The sequence below is a fragment of the Diceros bicornis genome, chromosome 34 (genome assembly GCF_020826845.1).
Source record: "Diceros bicornis minor isolate mBicDic1 chromosome 34, mDicBic1.mat.cur, whole genome shotgun sequence".
Lineage (NCBI taxonomy): Eukaryota > Metazoa > Chordata > Mammalia > Perissodactyla > Rhinocerotidae > Diceros > Diceros bicornis.
Genome location: NC_080773.1, coordinates 22,003,327 through 22,027,870, shown reverse-complemented (window position 1 = coordinate 22,027,870; position 24,544 = coordinate 22,003,327). Strand labels below are relative to the sequence as shown.

Sequence of the window (24,544 nt, the reverse complement as noted above, 5' to 3'; positions counted from 1 at the left end):
TGTGAAACAGGAGGAAACTGGAAACTGTCTGGTTAACTGATTTATGAGACACCTTAGAAAGAAATACCATGCAGTCATCAGAATGAAACGGATCTCTGAGTGCTGATTTCCAGGCCGTATTTTGAAAACCTTTTATTGAAAAGTAAGTGTATCCTAAGTGTTCAGCTGGATGCGTTTTCACAAACGAAACACACCTGTGCAACCGGCCTCCGGATGAAAAACCAGAACACGCCTAACGCTCCTACCACCAACCTCTATTCAGCGCCCTGCCCCTCCCCCACCCTAGCCCCCATCCCCGCCGGACTTGCAGAGGTAAGTTCTGGCCAAGCCATACATTTCGGTGAACAAACCATATTGCAAAAAAGAGATGTGATCCCTTTTGTTGACTACTTTAAAAAGGAATAATAATACATTGATATCTGTTAATAAATGCATGCAGATATATTTGTTTCAGGAAGGTACAGGTATTTTTTTTTTACAGTGATTGCCCTTGGGTAGGCTGGGTAGGGTGGAAGGCAGGTGGAGGGAGTGCAAGGTTGGGGGGGGAGCTTCAGGGTTTATTTTGGTTTCCTGTACTTTGTCAGTTTCTAACTATGGACTCATACTATTTTTATTCTTTGAGTCGTAAATATTCAGCCATAAAAAGGAATGAAGTACTGATACACGCTACGACCTGGCTGAACCTCAAAAGCATTAAGCCAGGCACAAAAGGCAACAGATTGTATGATTCTATTTACATGAAATGCCCAGAATAGGGAAATCTATAGAGATAGAAAGTAGATGAGTGGCTGCCAGGGGCTGCATGGAGGGAGGATGGGGAGCGACTGCTTAATGGACATTTTCTGGGGGCGCGGGTAAAGTAGGGGTTCTTCTTTATACCTTCCCTTGCATAAAAAAAGCCACCAAGCCAAAGACGTGTGTTAGATGTGGAAACCACATTACCTCCCCTGCCAGCTAAATTAGCTCTGCCGCTGATCTTGAAAGAAAGCTTTTCTTGTCATCTTTAGATGTGTATTTGAGTTTTTTAATCAACGTGTTTTTGGTTACGAGAGTTTTTAGCATCCCAAGGGTCAATTTAAAAAATTCCAGCCTGGGCTCATCCATTCTTTCAAAACTGGAAAAACAAGAAGACTTGCAGGGTGTACAAGTCTGGACACACTCAAGTTAAAGCAGGGCCGTGGGGCTCCAGCCTTGGGGGGAATGTTCTGGAACAACTGTGAATGTCAATGATTACAGTCCACTTTCATGCTTGAGGCGAATTCCAATGTTTCTCTTGTGACTTTCACACTTACACAAAAAATGTGAGCAATTAGAATGTTCAAGATCAAAACTATGGAGCAAAAATTTCCTGCCACTGTTTTTTCAAGACTCTGCACGTGCTTAACTGAAGCCTTTATTATGAGTGCAAGGTGAGCTGTCTTAAAAACTGTCAACAGGTGAGAATAGAGAGGAAAAAATCTTAAATAAACAACCAGGAAGCAGAGAGATAGGTCAATAATGAAAGGGGATAGGCTCTGATAAACATTAAAATGTACGATGAAACTACAATAATTAAAACAGTACAGTACCGACTGAAGCGTGGGAGACTATCAAGTCTGGAAACAGAGCTACATAAATATACAAATACAGTTTACGATATAGGTGCATGGGAAAGATGAATTATTCAGAAAATGATGTTGGGACAACAAGATACCTATTTGGGGAAACAGAAGCCATCCTTGCGTCAAAATCAATTCCAGACAATCAAAAATTTATACAATGAAATGAGGAGCTGCAGAGGGAAAGATGGGTGGATAATTGAGCATCTTGGAGGAAAGGAAGCCCTTCAAAGCTTGCGTGGACTTTCAGAGTGGAAAGATCTGGTCACCCTCCTATAAATTTAGGCCAAAGCTGGGACCCAGGGCAGGGGTCCAGTCTCATGTAACCCAAAACCGTCAAAGGAAACCGGCTTCTTAGCTACTGTGACCACAGAAAAGTTAAATTTTTGATACGAGAAAAAAAATCACGTGAGGTCAAAAGATAGTGACAAGCTGGGGAAAAAGACAAAGGCTTCATACCTCCCCTTACAAAAAGCTCATATCAGTGATCAAGAAAAAGAGGAACAACTCCTGAGAAAAATGGTCAGAGACACGAATAGGATGTTTACAGAAAAACTATTATCAACAGCCAGTCAACACAGAAAAAGATGCTAAACCTCACACTTAATTAAAGAAACGCACAGCAAAACCAGTCATCAGATAAGGATGGACGTAGAGATCAATGGGATAGAGCTGAGATTCTAGAAAACAACCACGAGATACTATGTTCCAGGTATCTGATTGGCAAAAGTTCTAAAAAGGTTTAAAACCCAGTGCTGGCAAGGACGTGATGAAACAGTCCTACCCACTATGGTTGGGAGTGTGAACTGGTCCGAGGGCAATTCGGCAACAGTTGTCACATTTTCAAAATGACTTTTGTTTGGGGTCCCAGTTTTCTCTAACAATATACTCTCAAATATACACCATGGTACACGTTCGAGAAATATTAACGGTGAGCATTTGTAAGAGTGAAAAATGAAAGACCTCCAAGGGTCCATCGATAAGAAACTGGTTAAATGAACGGTGGTACAAGTGTGGGAGGATGGGACCCTCTATAGACATTAAAAAGAAAGGTTTAGATGTCTATGGCTGGTGTAGAACAACCTGGAAAATATTTTAAGTGAAAAATACCAAGGCACAGTAGGGTACATGGGATCATCTTTGTATAATTGAAAAGCATTATGCAGTTACAAATGGCAGTATATGCATCAATTTTTTTTCTAGAAGGAAAACCAACAAACACCAATGAAAACATTGAACAACAAAGAAACCATCAACAACAATGAAAACATTGCTTGAGGGGCGGGGAACTGGGTGGGAAATGAGGGAGAGGAAATTTATTACTGTCTCTCTCTGCAACTCTCACGTTTGCTAACATTATTTTCTTAGAATGCCAACGTGGCGAGATAGTAGGACATTTCTCACTTTCTCTGTACTTCTTTGCATTAAAAAACAACGCTGTACTTAAAGAAGAGTTAAATTACCCCCAAACCACACTCACAGATATTGCTAAGTTCACCAGGTTTTTTTCTGCCATTCCTGGAAGCGTTTCCTGCCATTTCTGAACAAATGTTTGCACTTATAAAGCGTCTTTGTTTTGGAAGGTGTCCCTCTGTGGAGGCTGGTTAGTTTTAAAAAACTTTTGGTATGGGCATGTCTGTGCCTGAGAAACTCTCCCAGCTATTTCTGCAAAGCAGATGCACTGTCACGCTCAACTCGATGACAAGTAAACCTGGGGCCCAGCTGCCGTGGAAAAGCTCCAATTCCTGCAGAATAGTTCTATTAAAGCCAGTGAATGTGTAACAACTGGGGGCGTGATCATGTGCCATGGGGGACGCAGGCTGAGTGCCTCACCGTGACTTTGACATTCAGGTTAGGAGATGCGAACAGCTGTGGGTAGCCTCAGTAACCTAACTAAGAAACAAAAACTCCCCACCACCCCTTTGTCCAGCTCCTGGAGATGAACATAGGAGTCCAAAATAAACTGTTGCAAAATTGTTACCATCTGAGATCAACAGAGAAACTTGTACAAAGAAGTGTAATTCGTGGTGGGGGCAAGAGTAAGCCCTATCAGACAGTAAAATGCATTATAAACGTATACTATTCCTTACAGTTTGGCGCCCCCAATACGAGAGATTTTCGGTTTTGATGAAGGCAACGTTGCAAATTCGCAGACAAGCTAAAGACCAAGCAGCCAAACCTTTCTTTGGAGAGCGAGGGAATAAAGCTGGATTCCTATGTTCCTTTCACCGAGATAAATTCCAGATGGATCAAAAATTTAAATGCAAACCATGAAGCCATCAAGCGTAAAAAGAAAATGGTGAATTAATATATGCTCGTAGGAGTGGAGGAAATATTTTTCTAAGGAGAAAACACTCAGAAGCTATGAGGGGCAAGCTTGATACATTTGAATTTTAAAGCTTGTATATAAACAAAGAATCATAAAGAAAGTTTAAAAAGCTGACAAACTGTGAAGGCACATATTTGAAATCATTCCATGAGTGTGTTCCTTTCTTCCTCTGTTTCCCCAACCTTTTAATTATTGTATTTTTCTTGAACATTATTGTATATTTCTTGAACATTGTTAAATGTGCTGATCTTTCTTTTCAACAATGTTTTGGCTCGTGTGACCTGGTAACAGTTTTTAAACAGCTGCCTGTTCTAATCTCAGTTATGAAGATCCAGAAGGATTCAAAGTGGTGCAGTGGGGGAATTTTTTTTTTTTTAATTTCTGAACGGAACTGTGAAACTCTTGTCATTTCTTGCCACAAATGAGAAAGTCACAAGGGAAATACCCTGAATTTGCCAGCACGAAGCCATCGAGAACAGCAAACCCTTGTGTTCACACTGGTTACCTGGTCATTTGTTGTTATTAAGCTCTTATGTCACCAAGGCTGAATAAATCCTTGGCAGGTGCTCCATCATTTCTTGGAGCCTGAGGAATGTGAGTGGTGGCAGCTGCCGAATTGGGCAATCTTACGTGCAAGGACGTGCCCGGGCCAGGATGTTCGGATAACAGCTATAAGTGTCTCCTTCAGCAACAGATTTACAAGAGCAATCAAACCTGCAGAAAAAGAAAAAAAAAAAAAAGAAAGAAAGAAAAAAGAATTACTGTGACTGCAGCCAACAATGCAGTCTTGGCTTCTAACGCATTTTATTTTTAGGTCGTGGTGGTGTGGTTTTTATTTAATAAGGACCCATATAAAGAAGAAAATCGGAGATGACCCATAACCTCACTGCCAAAATAGCCCTGTGGACATTTTAAAATAAGGTATGCACAGTGGTAGACATTCAAATGGTGCAGAATTGAAAATAGAAAGGCCACCCCACCCCACTTCTCCTCTGCCTCCCCACAAAGCTGATGACCATAACAGGGTCTCACTTTTCCTTCCGAAAGAGAAAAAATATTTATGTATATGCCAGCACATCTCTATGTATATATGTGCATGTATTTGTGTGTATGTATATGTGTCTACGTGTGTATATGTTTGTGCATATATGTGTCTAAATGTATGTATTATGTGTGTATATGTGCGTGCCTGTATGTGTGTATTTATTTATTTATTTATTTTTGTGAGGAAGATCAGCCCTGAGCTAACATCCGTGCTAATCCTCCTCTTTTTGCTGAGGAAGACCGGCTCTGAGCTAACATCTATTGCCAATCCTCCTCCTCTTTTTCCCCCAAAGCCCCAATAGATAGTTGTACGTCATAGTTGCACATCCTTCTAGTTGCTGTATGAGGGACGTGGCCTCAGCATGGCCGGAGAAGCAGTGCGTCGGTGTGCGCCCGGGATCCGAACCGGGGCCGCCAGTAGTGGAGCGAGCGCACTTAACCACTAAGCCACAGGGCCAGCCCCTAGTATGTGTGTATTTAAATGTATATCCATGGGTGGATATATGCACATGTAATGTGTGTGTGCATACATGTGTATATGAATGTATGTATATATATGTATGCATGTGTGTATATGATTGTGTATATACTGTATGTGCATATATGTGTGTTCAATAAGAGCAGAAGCAGCAAAGTCTCCCTCAACTTAGCCTCGGAAGTTACACTACGTCACTTCCGCATGCTGCTATTGGTCAAAACAACCACAAGCCCCGCCCAGAGTCAGGAGGTGGGAAACAGACTCGCCTCCTAATGGGCGAGGTCACGTGGCAAAGGGGCGTGGGCCTGGGAAGCGCAATTCATCAAAGGCCATTATTTTAACAATCTACTCCAATTAATTGTTGTAACATTGTCAGTGCCTGACAAAGTCGAGTGATAGATTCAAGAGTGTTTATTATAAACGAAACAAATGGACGAAGTGCATACATAAAACAGAAACGAGAGAGTGCCAATGATGAGAGTAGATCCCAGAGGGGGTTCATGAATAACTGAGTTCTCTGCATCAACGTCCAAAATTAAAAACAAAATTCTCTATTTCTCTTTCATACTTCATATACCTGGATCAAAGATGATTTATCATGGATGGTATGGTTGATTTTGAAGTATTTCCTCCCAATTTGTTTTTTGAATTTTTTTTCTTGTGAAATTTTTGTTGTACATTATTGTTTTTCAGTAACCATAGAAATGCATCCCTCCACCCCTTGTGCCCACCCCCTTTCCTCCAAATTTTGAAGTAACAAACGACATTCTGCTGATAATTTCTAATAATTTTTCTTGAATAACTCGTGGCTTAAATGCAATGAAATAACTAAATATTAAATACAATTCTTAATGGTTTTTATTTTATATAATGTTTTGAATGCTAGGACACAATAATTCTAAAAGATGAGAGTCGTAATAGATCACAATAAAATCCAATCTCTGTTATTTGTTCTTTTATTATTTTAAAAATTAGTTTCAGCTTTGGTTGGCTCAAAAAGGGTATAATGTTCTTCTTTAATGTGTATGGCCACCACATTTCTAATACTCGCACCTACTTCTCTCTTTAAATATGTGTAAGCCTTATATAGTTGTTTTGGTCACAAAATCAGCAGCTTTCACAATAATTGTTTATTATTTCAGCATTTTGCTCTTGAAGTATAAATTATTCTTTTATATTTCAGCTGCAAAAAATTTCAACATTTAAAGAACATAAGGAGATATTTGCTCCTAGTTACTCCAAGAACGCAGTTATAAATTGGACAGTGTGTATTCAGATAATTATGGCAGGTGGAAATGATCTGCCTGGTCCCTATCAATGATGGGGTTGGGTGGATGGTCACCCACTCAACCACAGCATCTCTGATGCCACTGGGTTCGGGGAGGCAGAGATGGCTCCTTGGCTCTCCAAATAGTGAACCCAAAGGCTAAGGCCAAATCTTCACAACTTCCTGAAATAGACCATGCTGATCCTGTTGTAAATCTCATTGTTTTCTACCCTTTCCCCAAGGGGTTTTGTCTCTGAGCTCTGTCTCTGTTGTTATGTGGAAATCTCATTTTTTAATTTTCAAATTCTGGAAAGCATTGTGAAAGAGAAAGAAATGACTTTCTTTGTCTCTTCCTCTTTCTTGATGATTGGAGTTCAAATGTGATGACTGGAGCTCACGCAGCCATCTTGGGCCATGAGGGGGAAGCCACCTGATAGAGAATGGCAGAACCACAAGTTAGAAGGAGCCTGGATCCCTCATGATTACGGAGCCACTTAGCAGCCCTGAACTGCCAGTCTTCAGCTCTCTCTCTCTCTCTCTTTCTCTGATACATTAAGTATTCATATCTTTCACTTGAATAGTGAACTAAATGCGTTTTCTTGCCATGTTCAAGGACTTTTATAGTTTCCAAAAGAAACATGAAAAGGCATTATTTGGGCTGTGGGATAATTTGCAAATTTCTTTATACTTCTCTATATTAAAAATGAAACTAGCAACTTGATATCAACAATCCAAAGAGGCTTATGCACCCCTACGTTTATTGCAGCATTATTCACTATAGCCAAGAAGTGGAATCAACCCAAGTGTCCATCAACTGATGAGTGGATAAAGAAGATGTGGTGTATACACACAATGGAATACTACTCAGCCATAAAAAAAAAGACAAAATAGTCCCATTTGCAACAACATGGATGGACTTGGAGGGTATTATGTTAAGTGAAATAAACCAGACAGAGAAAGACAAACACTGTATGGCTTCACCCATATATGGAATATAAACTAACAGACAGAGAGAACAGTTTGGTGGTTACCAGGGGGAAGGGAGGTGAGGAGTGGGCACAAGGGGTGAAAGGGCACATTTATATGGTGACTGACAAACAATAATGTACAACTGGAATCTCACAATGTTATAAACTAGTATGACATCAATTAAAAACAAATGAAGCTAGCATTTAAAAAACATTTTGATGGGGCCGGCCTGATGGTGTAGTGGTTAAGTTTGCGCACTCCGCTTCTGTGGCTCGGGGTTCTCAGGTTCGGATCCCGGGCGCGCACTGACACACCGCTTGTCAGGCCACGCTGTGGCGGCGTCCTGTGTAAAGTGGAGGAAGACAAGCATGGATGTTAGCCCAGGGCCAGTCTTCCTCAGCAAAAAGAGGAGGATTGGCAACAGATGTCAGCTCAGGGCTGATCTTCCTCACACACACAAAAAAATACACATTTTGATTACTTATCTTGGAAGTCAGTAGACAAACAACACAAACACCAAAATTAATTGAATGCTGAGGTTCGCATGAGATCACAACTGTCGTCCGTACCCCTGGCTTCCAAATCATGCTCATCAGAACTCCTCATTGTGCTCATTGATTGTTATGTCTAAGGGTCAAAATTGTGAATGTTCAATAAATTCAGAGAACCGCACTAATGCTTCCAGGCCTTAAAAAAACTGATTGTTGGATAATGGCTGTCTATTGTTTTGAAAACAATTGGAATGTCTTAACCCTAAGGCAGCCCACTAGGAATCCAGTAGATTGTCCGGGTACAAGGAGTGGGTCTTATGAAATGCTTATGGCTAAGTGGGCAGACAGACCTATGGGGTCTACCGTTGTGAAAAATTTCCCCAAGAATTCTCAGCAGCCCAGTTTTCCTTCCAGAGGATGATGGAAGGAACTGGGTCTGTGAACCATCAGGAAGGCTTGTCTAGGTCAAGGGGTTGGCAAACTTTTTTTTGTGATGGGCCAGATAGTAACTATTTTAGGCTTCGGGGACCATACGGTTTCTGTCGCAATTACTCATTTCTGCCCTTGTAGTGCAAAAGCAGCCACAGACAACGATATGTAAACAAATGAGTGTTCCAATAAAACTTTATTTATAAAGACAAGCAGTGGCCCATAGCCTACCAACTACTGGCCTAGGCAATGCTTTAATGGAGTTTGGCAAGACCTTGGAGGAGCAGAAGAAAGGTTTCCACAAGGATCTGGTCCATGCTGGAGAGGCCAGACTGGCTGAGCTCGTCTCTCAACCAATGGCCGTCCTGCTGCCCTTGGTGACCAGTATGGGGTGGACGGTGTCACACAGAGGGGACTGTAAGCTACTCAGTCACACCTGCTGGCTACACCGCCCCAATGATCAGGTTCAAGGCCTTTCTTGGTTATGGCTGTGGAGAAGGTTCCAGGTCACCAAACTCACAATGACCTCCCTCAAGGACCAGGTATCGAGAAGGGCCCTAACCAAGAAGAGCACCTCCCAGGGGTATTAGTTTCCTGGGGCTGCCATAACAAAGTACCGTAAACTGGGTGGCTAAAAACAACAGATTTATTCTCTCACAGCTCTGGGGGCCAGAAGTCTGGAATCAGAGTGCCGGCAGAGCCGTGCTCCCTCTGATGGCTCTGGGGGAGAATCCTTCCTGCTGTCTTCCAGCTCCTGGTGTTTGCCTGCCCTCCTTGGCTGTGGCTGCGTCACTCCAGTCGCAGGGCCGTCTTCTCCCTGTGTGTCTTCACATCGTCTTTCCTCTGAGCCTGTCTGTGTCTGTGTCCAAATTTCCCCCCTTTATAAGGAGGCCAGTCATACTGGACTAGGGCCCACCCACATAACCTCATCTTAACTTGGTTAAACCTGCAAAGACCCTGTTTCCAAATGAGGTCACATTCTGTGGGACTGGGGGTTAGGACTTCAATATACATTTTTTGGTGGGCACCATTCAACCCGTGACAGCAGGGAAGTAGCAAAGCCATTTCCTCTGTTTCCTTGTTCCAGGCAGGACGGCTTGGGGAGGCCGTCAAGACCTTCTAGGTCTTAGCTGCAGCCACTGATCACCCCTCATCCTTCACCTCGCAGGGCGAGGCTGACCTGGAAGTCTGAGGAGGCAGCCTGGCGCTGTGATTAGGACTTATTTCCTAAATTCCAGACTTGTAGGTTCCACTGGCTTCTCATCAGCCCCGTCTGGGTACCTAACGGACATGTCACACCCAACAGTCCAAAGGGAACACATTATGTTTCTCCCTAAACCTGCCCTCTCTCACCTTTCCCACGTCAGTCTATGGCAACCCCACCCTTTGGGCTCAGGCCCAAAATACGGGAGTTATTTGACTCCTTGCGTCCTCCTGTATGTCACACAGGATCCGTTAATATCATCAGCTCTACCTTCCAGATGGACCCAGAATCCATCCACTGTTTACCCTGCTTGGCCTCCCTCACTTCCCACCTCCCTGCCTGCTCATTGGCAACCCTGATTCCACCCCACGGCGTGGGACGGCCACATAAAACACAAGATGCCCAGAGAAATTTGAATTTCAGACAAACAATTTTGTTTGGTATAAGTATGTCCCAAATATTGCAGGGGATGTACTTATCACTAAAACGTTATTCATTGTTTATCTGAAATTTAAATTTCACTGGTCATCCTGTACTTTTATTTAGTATATCTGGCAACCTCTGGCCCCTCTGTGGAAGATTCCCCACCAGCAGTCAGAGGACTCCTGTTAGCACCTAAGTCAGATCACAGCCCTCTCTGTTCAGAACCCTGGCTCCTAACTCCCTCAGAGTAAAAGCCCAAGTTCTCATCATGGCTTCCTCACTCTGCCTTCTGTTTAACAGAGTGGCCCAGCTATTTAACAAAAGGCCCAGCTACCCTGGCCTTTTGTTTTCCTTGATCGCAATAGACACAGTCCTGCCTCAGGGCCTTTGCACTGGCTGTTCCCTCTGCCTGAACTGCTCTTGCCTCAGATAGTTCCATGACTTACCCTTTCATTCTCTTTAAGTCTTTGCTGAAATATCACCTTCTCAATAAGACATACTCTGACCACTCTACCAAAAAATACCCCCCTTCTCTCCACCTCTTACATCCTTACCACTTCTCACTTTCTCACTTACTGTATCATTTACATATTTCCGTTTTTTGCTTATTTGTCTCCTTCTACTAGAATACAAGCTCCATGAGGGCAGGAATTTTCGTTTAGTTTCTGTTCACTGCTGTATCATAAGTGGCCTAGAACAATATCTGGCTTGTAGTTCAATAAATATTTTGTGTGTGTATAATTAATAAACGGAGCTAAGACTCCTTGAGTTTGGATTCAAGTTCTTGCTCACTACCGGTATGACAATTGCCAGTTTCTCTTAACCTCTCTGAGCCTCAGTATCCTCTGCTGTAAAATGGGGATAACAGCACGACCCTCATAGAGTTGTCATGGAGATTAAATAAGTTAATTCAGGTCAAATGGCTTGTATGTAGTAAGCATTATGTAACTTTTTATTATTATAATCAGTAGTAGCATTGGAAATGCCAACAGATTTAGTAATTAGGCATCATTTGGTGGCAAATAATAGAACTACAGTTCAAATTGGCTTAAGTCAAATAAAATTTTTTTTATAAAGGATTTTATTGGCTAAGGTAACTTGGGGATGGTTGGCTTCAGGCATGGCTAGATAATGTCCTCAGAATCTGTCTCCTTCTGTCTCTAGACTTTCTTCTGTGTTGGCTTTATTCACAGGCAGGTTCCCAGCAGCTCAGGGCTCCTGTCTTCCCAGATTCATCCAGTATAAAGAGGAAAGACAGCCTCCCTCTCAGTCCCTCTAGGGTGAGTCTCAGGTTGAGTTCTGCTTGACTGTGAGGGGGTCATGTGCTGACTCTGGGACCAGAGATGGAGTCAGTGCCATGGGAATCCCGTGGAAGAGATGGAGAGAGGCATGGCTTCCTGAGGAACACGAAGGTAGTGTTGCTAGAAGAGGGATGTTGGCTAGCTGAACATCACATTTCACCACATCATCACCATTAGTCTATTATTTGCAGTTGTGTCTTATATTATTATTTCAGGATTATGAAGCACAGCAGAGACTAGTAGTTCTGCAAATCTGTTTCCTTGTTTTGCTCTTCACACCTTTGGATGACACTTCCCAGCCTTTTTTTTTTTTTGGTGAGGAAGATTGGCCCTGAGCTAAAACCTGTTGCTAATCTTCCCCGTCCCTTTTTTTTTTTGCTTGAGGAAGATTGGCCCTGAGCTAACATCTGTGCACATCTTCCTCTATTTTATATGTGGGTCACGGCCACAGCATGGCTTGACGAGTGCTGTAGGTCCGTGCCTGGGATCCAAATCCGCATACCTGGGCCACTGAAGTAGAATGCATGAACTTAACCACTGCAACACCGGGCTGGCCCACTTCCCAGCCTCTCTTGCATGTAGGTGTGACCATGTGACTGAGTTCGAAGCAGTGGGACATGAGTGGAAGGGAAATGCACCACTACCTGGGCTGGCCGATTAAAACTTCCCACCCATGGCCCTCTATTCTCTTTCCTCTTTCAAGCCCACTGGACAGAGATGACCCTGGGATAACCTTAGAAGCCAAGTATTGAAGATGGGAGAGCCAGAAGGTGGAAGGAACCCAGGTTCCTGAATCACACCTTGAAGAAAACCACCTGCAGATCAAGAACAACCATGACTTTACTTGAGCAAGAATCAACTTCTATCATTGTTTGAGCCATTTGACATTTGGGGGCTTGCTTGTTACAGCAGCTAACGTGACCCTGACTGACTAATACACTGGAGACATGAGGTCTCTGGTTTCCCCAGGCAAAGTCTGCCTGATAGAGAGACACGCACTCCTTCCCCAGCTCTGGACAGTGTAGCCACAGGCACGTTCTGGTGTAAAATTCACGGAGTGTCTTTCCAGGGAAGACTGACAGCAACCACCTTCCCTGTGTACTGATCACATCAAGTTAAGAGGCTGCCTTTATTGGGCTGTTTTACTTTTAAACTACAGAAGCTCAGGCTTCTGTAAAAAGAAGGAGAATTGGCTCTTGGGAATACAGTGTGGGCAGAGCCGTGTGGTTTTACTGTTTGTCTGTTTGTTTTGGCACCCAAAGGGCAACTGGGAATTCAGATGCTTCTCTGAGTCTGTCCTCCCTGCGTGTCTCTGCCTGTTGGTTTTATTTTTTGAATCTGAGACCAACTTTGTCTTCAGGAGGAGATCCTGGCACATTCTAAGCTCACATTCCCCAAATTCTTATTTTTCCAAAGAAGAATTGAGGCTGTCTCTCTCTGGTCTTAAGGTCTGAGATCTCACACCCGTCCCCTCCTGTAATCCCGTCCTGATACCTCCGACAACTGTCTGTGCAATGTTGAGTATCATCCCATGTTTCTCTGGGCCCAGTTTCCCCTCTGGAAGTAAACCAGCAAAGAATGTGTTTGACCGCAAGTAACAGGAAACAATGATGCAAAAAAATAGGTACTAATTTTTCTTAAGTAACAAAAATCTGGAAGAAGGAGGTTTCAGATATTAGTTCAATGACATCTGACGTCTCAGGTTCTTTCTGTCTCTCTGCCTCACCACCCTTAGCATGTTGACTTTCATACCTGTCACCTCATGACCACAGAATGGCTGCCACAACTCTGACCATCACACCCACACTCAAGGCAGGAAGAAGGGAAAAGCCACAAAGGTTTACCAGAAGCCTCCCAGCTGACTTCTGCTTTCATCTCACTGGCCATCATGATGTCATGTGACTGTCACCAGTAGTAAAGGATGCTGGGAAAATGAGTCCCTGACTTTCAGCCTTGGAGGCAGAGGTGGGTGGTAAAGAAGAGGGCTGGGACTGGCGGTTGAGTTACCATAGTAACCACTGGAGTTCAGTGTCATGAACGAGATGAAGAAGGGGAGAGTCTGAGACCAGGAGGAAACAGAAGGTCCTGGGGGGATGAGGTTGATTCCTCTTCCTGGGGTGCGGAACTCACAGCCTGGGGGACAGCCTGTGGTAAGCTGTGACTCTGGAATCTTCTACGACTGGGGGAAATAACAGCAATAATAATGACAACAGTAATAATTAGCATCCAACATACATGCCAGGCACTTGCTCTACAAACACAGACTCATTTATTGCTCCAACCAACCCTACTATTATTCCTATGATTAGACCCACTCTTACTCCCACAGTGCATGCCTGACTCAGCAGCCAGAGGGAACCTGTTAAAACAGAAGTCAAGTTATGTCCTGCCACGGCTCCTGCCTCCCTCCGAATAAAAGACAGAATCCTTGCCATGGCCCCAAAGGCCTCAGAAAATTTGTCCCTCCTACATTTGCCACCTCTCTGACCACATTTCCCCCCCTTCTCACTCCTCCAGCCACACTAGTCTCCTTGCTTTTTTCTTAAAAACTCCAGGCAAGCTCCTGCCCCAGGGCCTTTGCACTTGCTAAACCTTCTGCCTGGAAGGCTCTTCCCCTCACATCCACAGGACTTGCTCCCTCGCCTCCTTCAGGTCTCTGCTGAAATGTCCCCTTCTCCACGAGATCTCCATGACTCAGTCCACCAGCTCTCTTGGTTCCCATTTGTTTGCTACACAGCACTTACCACCGTCTGAAACCACATAGAATTTACTCATTTCTTTTGTTCTCTCTCTCTAGAATGGAAGCTCCCTGAGGCCGGAGTGTTTGCCTGTCTTGTTCATGCTGCATCTCCAGCACTTAGAACACTGCCTGCAACATCGTAGATGGTCAACGAATATTGTTGGATAAACGAATGGTTTATCTCCATTTTGAAGGCAATGAGAGCTGACGTCTCTCAAGCACTCACTGGGTGCCAGCCACTGTCCCAAGCACAGCCAGTGTATCCATGCATCAAATCCTCATTATGACGCTGTGAGGATTTAGTTAGCCCCAATTTACAGATTGAGAAATTGAGCCTCAGCGAGATGAAGAAACTTACTCTACCAAGTTTCTGCTACTGTAACAAATTACCACAAACTAAGTGGCTTAAAACAACCCGCATTTACGGGGCCCTGTGGCGAAGTGGTTAAGCTCGCACACTTTGCTTTGGCAGCCCTGGCTTCACAGGTTCGGATCCCTGGTGCAGATGGACGCACCACTTGTCAGGCCATGCTGTGGCAGCGTCGCATATAAAGTAGAGGAAGAAGGGCATGGATGTTAGCCCAGGGCCAATCTTCCTCAGCAAAAAGAGGAGGATTGCATCAGGTGTTAGCTCAGGGCTAATCTTCCTCACAAAAAAAACCCAAAAAACAAAACAAAAAAACCCCACACATTTATCGTCTTAAGTTCTGGAGGTGAGAAGCCTAAAATGGTTCCTTCTGGAGGCTCCAGGAAAGAATCCGTTTTCTTGCCTTTTCCAGCTTCCAGAGGCCGCCTGTATTCCTGGCTTGTGGCCCTTTCTTGCATCACTCAATCTCTGCTTCCCTCCTCACATCTCCTCTGACTCTGCCCTCCTGCCTCCCTCTTTTCTTTAAGGACCCTTTGGATTGCATTGGGCCCGCCCAGATAATCTAGGATCAGCTCCCCATCTCAGGATCCTTAACTTGATCACGCCTGTGAAGTTCCTTTTGCCACATGAAGCCACATCTTCCGAGGATTAGTAGGGAGCTGTCTTTGGGGGCCCTTATTCAGCCAATCACAGCTCCTAAGGTTACCTCCAGCAGAGAAACCACAGCGCGTGGATTCAAACTCAGGTCCTGCTGACTGCAGAGCCCCCGTCTATCCGTTACGGCCACGACTGCAGGAGGGGACCCGCCACAGGCCCTGCCGTCTGTGTTGCTCTGAGGGAAACTTCCCGTGCAGCCTGGGAGGCCCTCCAAATTCCCTCCGGCCCCATAGCTCCCCACTCCCGCCACTGGGCTCCCGTTCCTGGAATGGAACTTGTTTCCTTTGGACCTTGGCCTGCGAACACCCTTCCAGGCCTTTCCCTCCCCCTCAGCCTGGGGACATGCTCGGTTCCCCGAGCTGAGCCCATGCCGTTCCAGGTGGTCAGTTGGAAGGACAGACAGACCTGTGAGCGCCAGTTTCCAGAGCTCAGACGGCACGGAGGATTTGCAGATGGACTGTGGGCTGGGCATGGGACCACCTTCTCCTTCTCTTCGCGCAAAAGCCATTCCTTGCCACGAGGCAGGAAAAAGTCGAACAGCCAGCCTCTTGGATTTCACAGAAAACCCAACACCGCAAACCTCAAGCGCGTAACCCTCCTGTTTTTCTAGAAAGTTTTCCTCTCCAACTGCCCCCACTCAGCCCCAATCCCCAACTGCTGATCTCACGTCTTCCTTTACTAAGAACAGAGGCCGGAAGGACGGGGAGCACAGACAAGGGTCATGGGGTGGAGTTTAAGAGCGTGGATTCTGCAGCCCCGCTGCCCAACTTCAAGAGGCCTTGCCCTTGCCGTGTGACCTTGGGGAGGCCGCCTCCCCTCTCTGTGCCTCAGTTTCCTCCTCTGCAAGATTGGGATGATAATCATAAGAGTACCTACCTCGGAGGACTGTCATGCAAATAAAATGAGTTATATTTGCAAAGTGCTTAGAACAGGGCCTGGCATGTAAGTTTTTCTTAAAAAATAAAATAAAATAAAACTGTTTGCTTTTTTAGCATCCTACTGTGAAATCCATGTCTGCCAGAGTACACTTGGCCTCTCTCCTCCCCTGAAGGAGGTGTTTATTCTCCCATCAAGAGCCAGTCCCTTCTCTGCCCTGGGACCCCATCTTCCTTCCTGGGGTGATGGTTCTGTCTCTCCCGCATCTGGTCCGTTTCACTGTCTCTCTTGCATCATTTCTCGTTTTTTAGAAGCCCTCCCTGACCCCACCTCCAGCTACCACCTGATTCTTCCCTCTCCTCTTTGCAGCAAAACACCCCTAGAGAATTGTCATCCTCGGGTTTCCGCGGACACGCTGTGGTCTGATTTCTGTCCCCACCTCTCAAACGGGTGGCCCTTGTCAAGGTACCAGGGCCTCCATCTTGTAAACCCAACACAACGGCCGCTCCTCTGCCTCCGTCTACCTGCTGCCCCCTCCCTGTAACCCTCTCCTCTCTGTGCTGCTTAATTTCTTATTTCGAAATGATTTCAAACTTAACAGCCACATTGCAAGTCCAGGCCCAAGAACTCCTGTAAACCTGCAACATTCTGCCACATCTGTTTGACCATTTCTCCTCCTCTCTCTCTCTTTTCTCTTTCTCCCTCTGTTATGGGCTGTCTCTCCTCCAAAAAAGATGTATTGAAGTCCTAACCCCCAGTACCTCAGAATGTGACCTTAGCCGGAAATAGGGTCATTGCAGACGTAATTAGTTAAGATGAGGTTATCCTGGAGCATGGTGGGCCCCTACTCCAGTATGACTGGTGCCCTCATAAGATGATGGCCACGTGGTGACAGGGATCGCAGCTGTGCAGCTGCGAGCCGAGGCACACCGGGATTGTCAGCAAACCAGCAGAGCTAGGACGAGGCCCGGAGGATTCCCCTAGAGGGTTCAGAGGGAGCAAATTGATTTCAGACTTCTGGCCTCCAGAACTGTGAGAGAGTAAATTTCTGTTGTTTTAAGCCACCCAGTCTGTGGTACTTTAAATCAGCAGCCCCAGGAAAGGGATACACCCCACCCCCACGCCTCTCTCTCTCTGTATATGTATATATACATATATATATTTTTTTCTGAACCATTTGAAAGTGAGTTGCATGCATCATGCTCCTTTACCCCTAAATATGTCAGTGTTTACTTCTTAAAAAAAGACGGACATTCTCTTACACAGCCCCAGTAGTCATCAAAATCAGGAAATTGAACATTAACACCACACGGTTATCTAATTTTCACAGTCTATCCTCAGTATCGTGATAGCCCCATTCACTGTTTTTCCAGCAGCTGTATTTTTCTCGCCTGGGATTTAACTTGGGATCATAATTCACATGTAGTCGTGGAATATTTCTCCTCTCCTTCACTCCGGAGCCGTTCCCCATCTTTCCTTGACTTTTGTGACCCTGACACTTTGACGAGTCCAGGCCAGTTATTTTCTAGAATGACCCTGGAGATGTGAGTTCGTTTGATGTCTTCTTGCGATGAGATTCGGGGGCGGTGCTTGTGGCGGGAATTCTCCAGAAGGGATGCTGGGTCCCCCTCGGTGCATCGTGACAGAGGCCACGCTTTCAACTATGTCGCATCGCCGGGGGTGTTCCCTCTGATCACTTGATTAAAGTGGGGTCTGCCAGGCTTCTCTGCTGTGACTCACTACTTTTCTCTTTGTAAAACCTTTCTTTGCTTAAAAACAAAAGAAATCATACACCTTGCTTTATTATGTCAGCAATATGTCTTGAGAATTTCCACATAGCATTTCATAGAAAGGGATTCTTTCCACATTGGCACAGACAGAACTCTCTCCTGATCTTCTCTTACACGTGCATATGTTCCATTATGTGGTTGCACCACGATTTGCTGAACAGTCCTCTGTAAATAGGTATCTGGTCTAATTCCAATCTTTTGCTGTTACTCTCTTTGCTTTTCAAACACATGCCCTTGGGGTTCTCCCGCCCCCTCCCCTCCTGTGCAATCTCTTTCCTTGAGTCCTCCTCTTCTGCCTGACACTGATCCTCCATGAGGCCTAGGGGCTTGGTCCTGGGCCATTCTCTGCCCTCCCTCCACACCCTCTCTCTAAATGATCTCATCCATCCCCACGGCTTAAAATGCCTCCCGTGTGCCAATGACTTCTAAATTTATATCTCCACCCCATCGCTCCCCTGAACTCCAGGCTTGCGTGTCTAACTCTGGATGTCTGCTAGGCGTCACAAATTTAAGACCTCCAAAAATGGAATTCCTAATCTCCTGGCTCGTTCCTCCCTAAAGTTTCCCCATCACAGTGACTGGACCCACCATTGTTCTCGTTGGAACCAGAAACAGAGTCATTAAAAAATTTTTTTTATTGAGACGGAATTCACATAAAATTCACCATTTTAAAGTGTACATAAGTGTCATTTAATACACCCACGATGTTGTGCAACCATCACCTTCATCTAGTTCCAAGAATTTTCATTACCCGCAAAGGAAATCTTGTACTCATTAAGCAGTCACCACCCACCCCCCAATTCCCTTTTCCCTCAGAACCTAGCAACCACTAATCCACTTTCCATCTCCATGGAGTTATCTATTTTGGATATTTAATACGAATGGAATCCTACAACATATGGCCTTGTTATCTGGCTTCCTCCACTCAGCATCGTGTTTTCAAGGTTTACCATCTTGGACAGGGAGTTCAGTGAGCCTTCAGGTAGCCATAGTCTCATCCAGCACTTTCTGCCACCGCATGGGGGATCCCAAGGACTTGCCGACTGAGCCCTTCTCAAATTCTTGACTTGCAAAGTCGTAACCCAAATGAAACAATTGTTTTAAGCTGCTCGTTTTGGGAGGAATTTGTTGCACAGCAAGAGTAACCAGAACAAGAGTGCTACGTGGTGCTTAAGCAGTCGACTAAACAACTGTCTGCTCTTTTTCAGGACTCAGACAACTTGCCTAGTTGTCTACTTGCCTGATGGTGACTGGAGACTGAGGGAGCAGGGTAGACAAACGCCATCATTTCTCATGACCTTCAGCAAGGCACCAGCCCCAGGATGGCTAGAACCCTGTCCCAGACAACCTTCCTGCAGAGCAGATGCGGAACATCAAGGAATGTATATAACCTTGCTAACAATGCCCTTTTCACTCTGAGCCAGTGACCTGAGACCACGAAGTGTCAGATCATAACGAGTCTTCCCGACAGCCAAGAAGCAGAAACTTTGAGTGCCAGGCCCAGACTCCAGGAGCACGACTTATGTAATTAGATGGAAGGAAGAAATGAGAGCATAAACGTTAGAAAGGAGGAGGTGAAACTACTATTTAGAGATGATCTGCTTGTGTACCTGCAAAGGGAATCAACCCGTAATTAATTCAGTTCAATATCAGTTCAATTCATATCAATATCAATTGATATCAATCGAATCAAAATTGATTCAACGAAATAGGTTGCCAACATACAAAGAACTGTTTTAGAAAATAATGGAAGAAAAGACCTTCACATTTATGCTAGCAATCACAAAAATATAACAAAAATATCTTGGAATAAGCTTAGCAAGAATAGCACAGGATCTAGTCAAAGCAAAATGTAAAATGCTACTAGGGGTGGGTATAAAAATGATTTGAATAAGTGCTTTTGGATGGGAAGATTCAATATGGAAAAATTGAATCCAATTTCTCCCCAAATCGGTCAATTTAATCCAGTCTTAATTAAAACACTAAAAGGCTTTTTAAAATTAGACAGGTTGATTTAAAAGTTCATAAGACAAAAATATGAAAAAGTCCAAAAAAATTCTGAGAAATTAAATGAGGACCTCTTTTGTATATGAAAACAGATAATAAAAGTATAGTTTTCAAACAGTTTGTCTGTTGACAGAAGGTTCAACAGGACAGATTAGGGAGGCCAGAAATACATATGGGCATTTATATCAGAACAGCAGAACTTCATTTATTTGAAGAAAAGATGGACTTTTATCCATAAACATAGGACAGATGAATAGACATCTGGAAACCTATAAAGTTGGATCCCTACTAAAATACTAAAATACAGTCCAGGTAGATTGAAGATTTAAGTGTTAAAAAATGACACATTAACAGAAGGAAAAAACGGTGAATTTATTTGTAATCTTAGAACAGCAGAAGTTTTGCTAAGCGTGACACAAACCCCAGAGGCCATGAAAGAAAAGATTGATATATTCAATCACAGAAAACTTAAAATTACCTACAAGGCATAACGTACCCTAAACAAAACCCCAAAACAACAAACTTGAAAAAACACTCTTGACGTGTGGTTTCAAGCAATACGTTAATTTCCTTTGCTTGTAAAGCTCTCTAGCCTTCAGTGAGAAAAAGAAACCCTAATTTAAAAAAAATGGGTGAAAGATCCAAACAGGAACTTCACAGAAAAAATAAAATATTCAATAAATATTGGAAATGATGCTCAATCTTGTGATTAAAGAAATGTCAATTACAAACTAAAATTTTAGCCTGTCAGATTGCAAAGATTAAAAAATTAATAATGCTATACTGTTGAGAGTGGGGAACAGGCATCTTCCTACTCCTGCCAAAGGCAGATTTGGATGCAACCTTTCAGGAGCACAATTTAGCGAGAGGGGTTCTGTGTGGGGGTGCCGGAGCAGGGCTGCCTGGGTTGGAGTTCTAGATTTGCTACTTATTAGCTATGTGGCCTTGAGCAAGTTGATTGTTCCTTACGTGCCTCAGTTTCCTCATCTGTAAAATGGGATAATAATAGTACCTCCCTAAAGGCTTATTGCGAAGATTAAATGAGTTAATAGGATCAGGAGCCTGGGGCCCTGATGGAGCAGGGATTGTGGAAATGGAGAGGGAGTGAATTTAGTTGCATATTTAGCCAAATTGTGTTGAGTGAGCATCTGCTATAAGCAGGACCTTGTTCTAGATCCTGGAGACACAGCATCCAGCAGGATAGACCCCCCAGCATGGTTTCAGGCCCCCTTATCCACTCCCAGAGTTCCCAGCACTACCTTTTATATATATATATATATAGACAGGATTAGTTGCTTGGAGCCCAAAAACATATATTCAGAAATCTGTGTTTTCCAACTCTGGCATTCTTACCTGACCAGCAGTCTCCTACAAATTCTCTGACCTTCAGTTATCTCATTAAACCTCCCCTCCCTGGGGGTCCCATCTCACCCAGAGAAAAGTCCCAAGTCCCCACCAGGAGCTACAGAGTCCTGCCATCACCTCCCCTCTCCTGCCACCTGCTTTTCCTCCAACTTTCTCCTTAAAGCTCCCTTGTTCCCTCTGTCCCAGTCACACTGGCATCTTTGCTATTCCTGAAACACACCAGGCAGGCTCCAGCCTCAGGGCCTTTGCACTGGCTGTTCTTTCTCCTTGGAACACTGTTCTCTGGAATATTCACATGGTCACTCTCTCATCTCCTTCAGGTCTTTGCTCAAATGTCTCCTCCGTGGAGCCTTACCTCAGCACAATGTAAAAAATTACAACACCCCCCCATACACCCACACCTGTGCCACACACACTTCTTCTCTCTGTCCCCCTTTCCTGCTTTATGTTCCCCCCAAACCACTCATTATCAGCACGGTGACATATTATTTTTGTTGACTTGAAAAGCCTCAAAACAGGTTTATTCGGGAGTAGCTAGAAGAATTGCAATTCAGGATGTGCACGCTATGGCTAAACCACAGGCAAATCCAGGAAACAAAGGAGAAGAGCTGCTTTTAATGAGAAAAAGGGGGAGCAGGGAGGAGCTGTTCTAAATGAAAGTCCACTGGGGGAAAGTGGGTTCAGGGTGGCAATGGCTTCTCATTGGCTGAGCTGTGGCATTTCTCATTGGCTGAGCTGTGGCGTTTCTCATTGGCTGAGCTGTGGCGTTTCTCATTGGCTGAGTTGTGACATTTCTCATTGGCTGGGCTGTTGCTGGGTGGGGAGAGAAATCTTCCTTCAGTAGTAAAGTAGTTTTACTTCCTGTTGGTGTAATTGATGATGTGTGATAGGGGTGAGAACTCCCCCTACAGGCCTTCTCATCTCCAATTTAGTTAAGGTTTCTTTTATTAATTTCCACAATATCTTTCTTGTCTATTTTGTCTCTTCTCTGTCTGCCCAACAGAATGTCAGCTCTTAGAGGGCAGGGAATTTTGCCTATCTCTTTCATTGCTGTATCCCCAGCGCCTAGAATCCAACTAACAAGTAATTTATTCATGACATGTGGTGCAGCTAGTATACGAATTTCCTTTATTTGTAAAGCTTTCTTACTTCTCAGCAAAAAAGAAACCTCAAATTTTAAAAAAATGGGTAAAATATGTGAGCAGAAAATTCACAGGAAAAAATTAAATTAAATTAAAAAACTCACTAGCTGTGTGGCCCTAGGTAAATGATTTAACCTCTCTGGTTCTCCATTTTCCTGACTATAAAATACAGGAGCTGTTCAATAAATATTTGTTGAATGAATGAGCAACTGAATCAATAAAACAATATCTAGCTCATGGACTGTTGTAAAAATTAAATGACTTAGTACAGATATAGGGCATAGAATATTGCCTGGTGCATAGCATGCCCTATGTAAGTGATAGTAATGGATGCTTTAAAAAATAGTATTACTGTTGTGGTTATTATATACATCCTTCAAGATTCCTTCCAGTATCACCTCCTCCAGGAAGGCTTCCCTGATGAGGCCAGACAAGATCAGTTGCTCAGGGCCCCCAAAGCACTTTATCAGTTCTCAACTTAAACTTCCCAAAATATGTCCCAATTAGCATGCTCTGTATTCTACCCCCTACACCAGGGATCAGAACCCACCCTTGTGATAATTATAGGGTTGCTCTCCCTGGCTGTAAACAAGCTGGCCTGGCCTAACCACTGGAGTGAGCACCTAAAAGCAGAGCCTGTTTCACTCACTCAAGTATGCCCAGCACGTCGCCTGGAGCCTGGAACAAGGAAACTTCTGAGTCAACACTGGTGGTTCGAATAAATGAACCTTTCTGCCGCCTGCTTCTCAAGTTGGCATGTGCATATGCCCAGGGGTATGCAATGGAGCCCCAAGGATTCATAAATCCACGGCAAATTATTTTTTTCTTGGCAAGGAACTTGCTAGAAATATCTTTATTACAAGTCTTTTTTTCCACAGTTTTATTGAAAAATAATTGACATACATCACTGTATTAGTTTAAGGCTTACAGCATGATGGTTTGATTTACATATATAGTGAAATGATTACCACAATAAGTTCAGCTAACATTTATCTTCTCATATAGATACAATAAAAAGAGAAAAGGGAAAAAAGTTTCTCCTTATGGTGAGAACTCTTAGGATTTATTTTCTTAACAGCTTTCCTATATATCATACAGCAGTGTTAGCTATAGTCATCATGGTGTACATTACATCCCTAATGTTTATTTATCTTATAACTGGAAATTTGTATCTTTTGACCATCTTCCTCCAATTTCCCCTCCCCCCACCCTCCACCTCTGGTAACAAGTCTGATCACTTTTTCTGTGAGTTTTTTTTTTTTAAGATTCCACATGTAAGTGACATCATACAATATTGTCTTTCTCTGTCTGACTTATTTCACTTAGCATAATGCCCTGAAGGTTCATCCATGTTGTCCCAAGTGATAGGATTTCCTCGTTGTTTATGGCTGAATAATATTCCACTGTATATATATACCACATCTTCTTTATCCATTCATCCATTGATGGACACTTAGGTTGTTTCCATGTCTTGGCTATTGTGAATAATGCTGCAACGAACGTGGAGGTGCAGATATCTTTTCGAGCTAGTGTTTTCACTTCCTTTGGATATATTCCCAGAAGTAGAATTGCTGGTTCACGTGTAGTTCTATTGTTAATTTTTTGAGGATCCCCCATACTGTTTTCCATAGTGGCTGCACCAATTTATAATCCCACCAACAGTCATGGCAAATTTCTTTGAACACCCATCACCACACATACATAGCCACCAGATCTTTTTTTCTTGTGAAGAGAACTTTTAAGATGTACTCTCTTAGCAACTTTCAAATATACAATACAGTATTATTAACTATTGTCACCATTCTATACATTGCATCCCCAGGACTCATTTATGTTGTAACCAGAAGTTTGTACCTTTCGACCACTTTCATCCATTTTGCCCATCCCTCACTCCCCACCTCTGACAACTACCAATTTGTTTTCCATGAGTTAGAGTTTTTTTTTTTTTTTTTAAGATTCCACATATAAGTGAGATCATACAGTATTTGTCTTTCTCTGTCTGACTTACGTCACTTAGCATAATGCCCTCAAGGTCCATCCACATTGTCGCAAATGGCAGGATTTCTT

General features: G+C 43.7%; 1 protein-coding gene across 1 annotated transcript in view; it reads left to right on the top strand.

Moving 5' to 3' along the window:
* The first annotated feature begins 213 nt into the window (after positions 1–213).
* PNMA8C (PNMA family member 8C) overlaps positions 214–24,544 on the top strand; it is a 30,565-nt gene continuing 6,234 nt past the window's right edge. The window contains exon 1 of the mRNA XM_058530719.1: positions 214–312. Coding sequence (XP_058386702.1) covers positions 214–312 — 99 coding nt within the window. The remainder of the gene's footprint in view (positions 313–24,544) is intronic.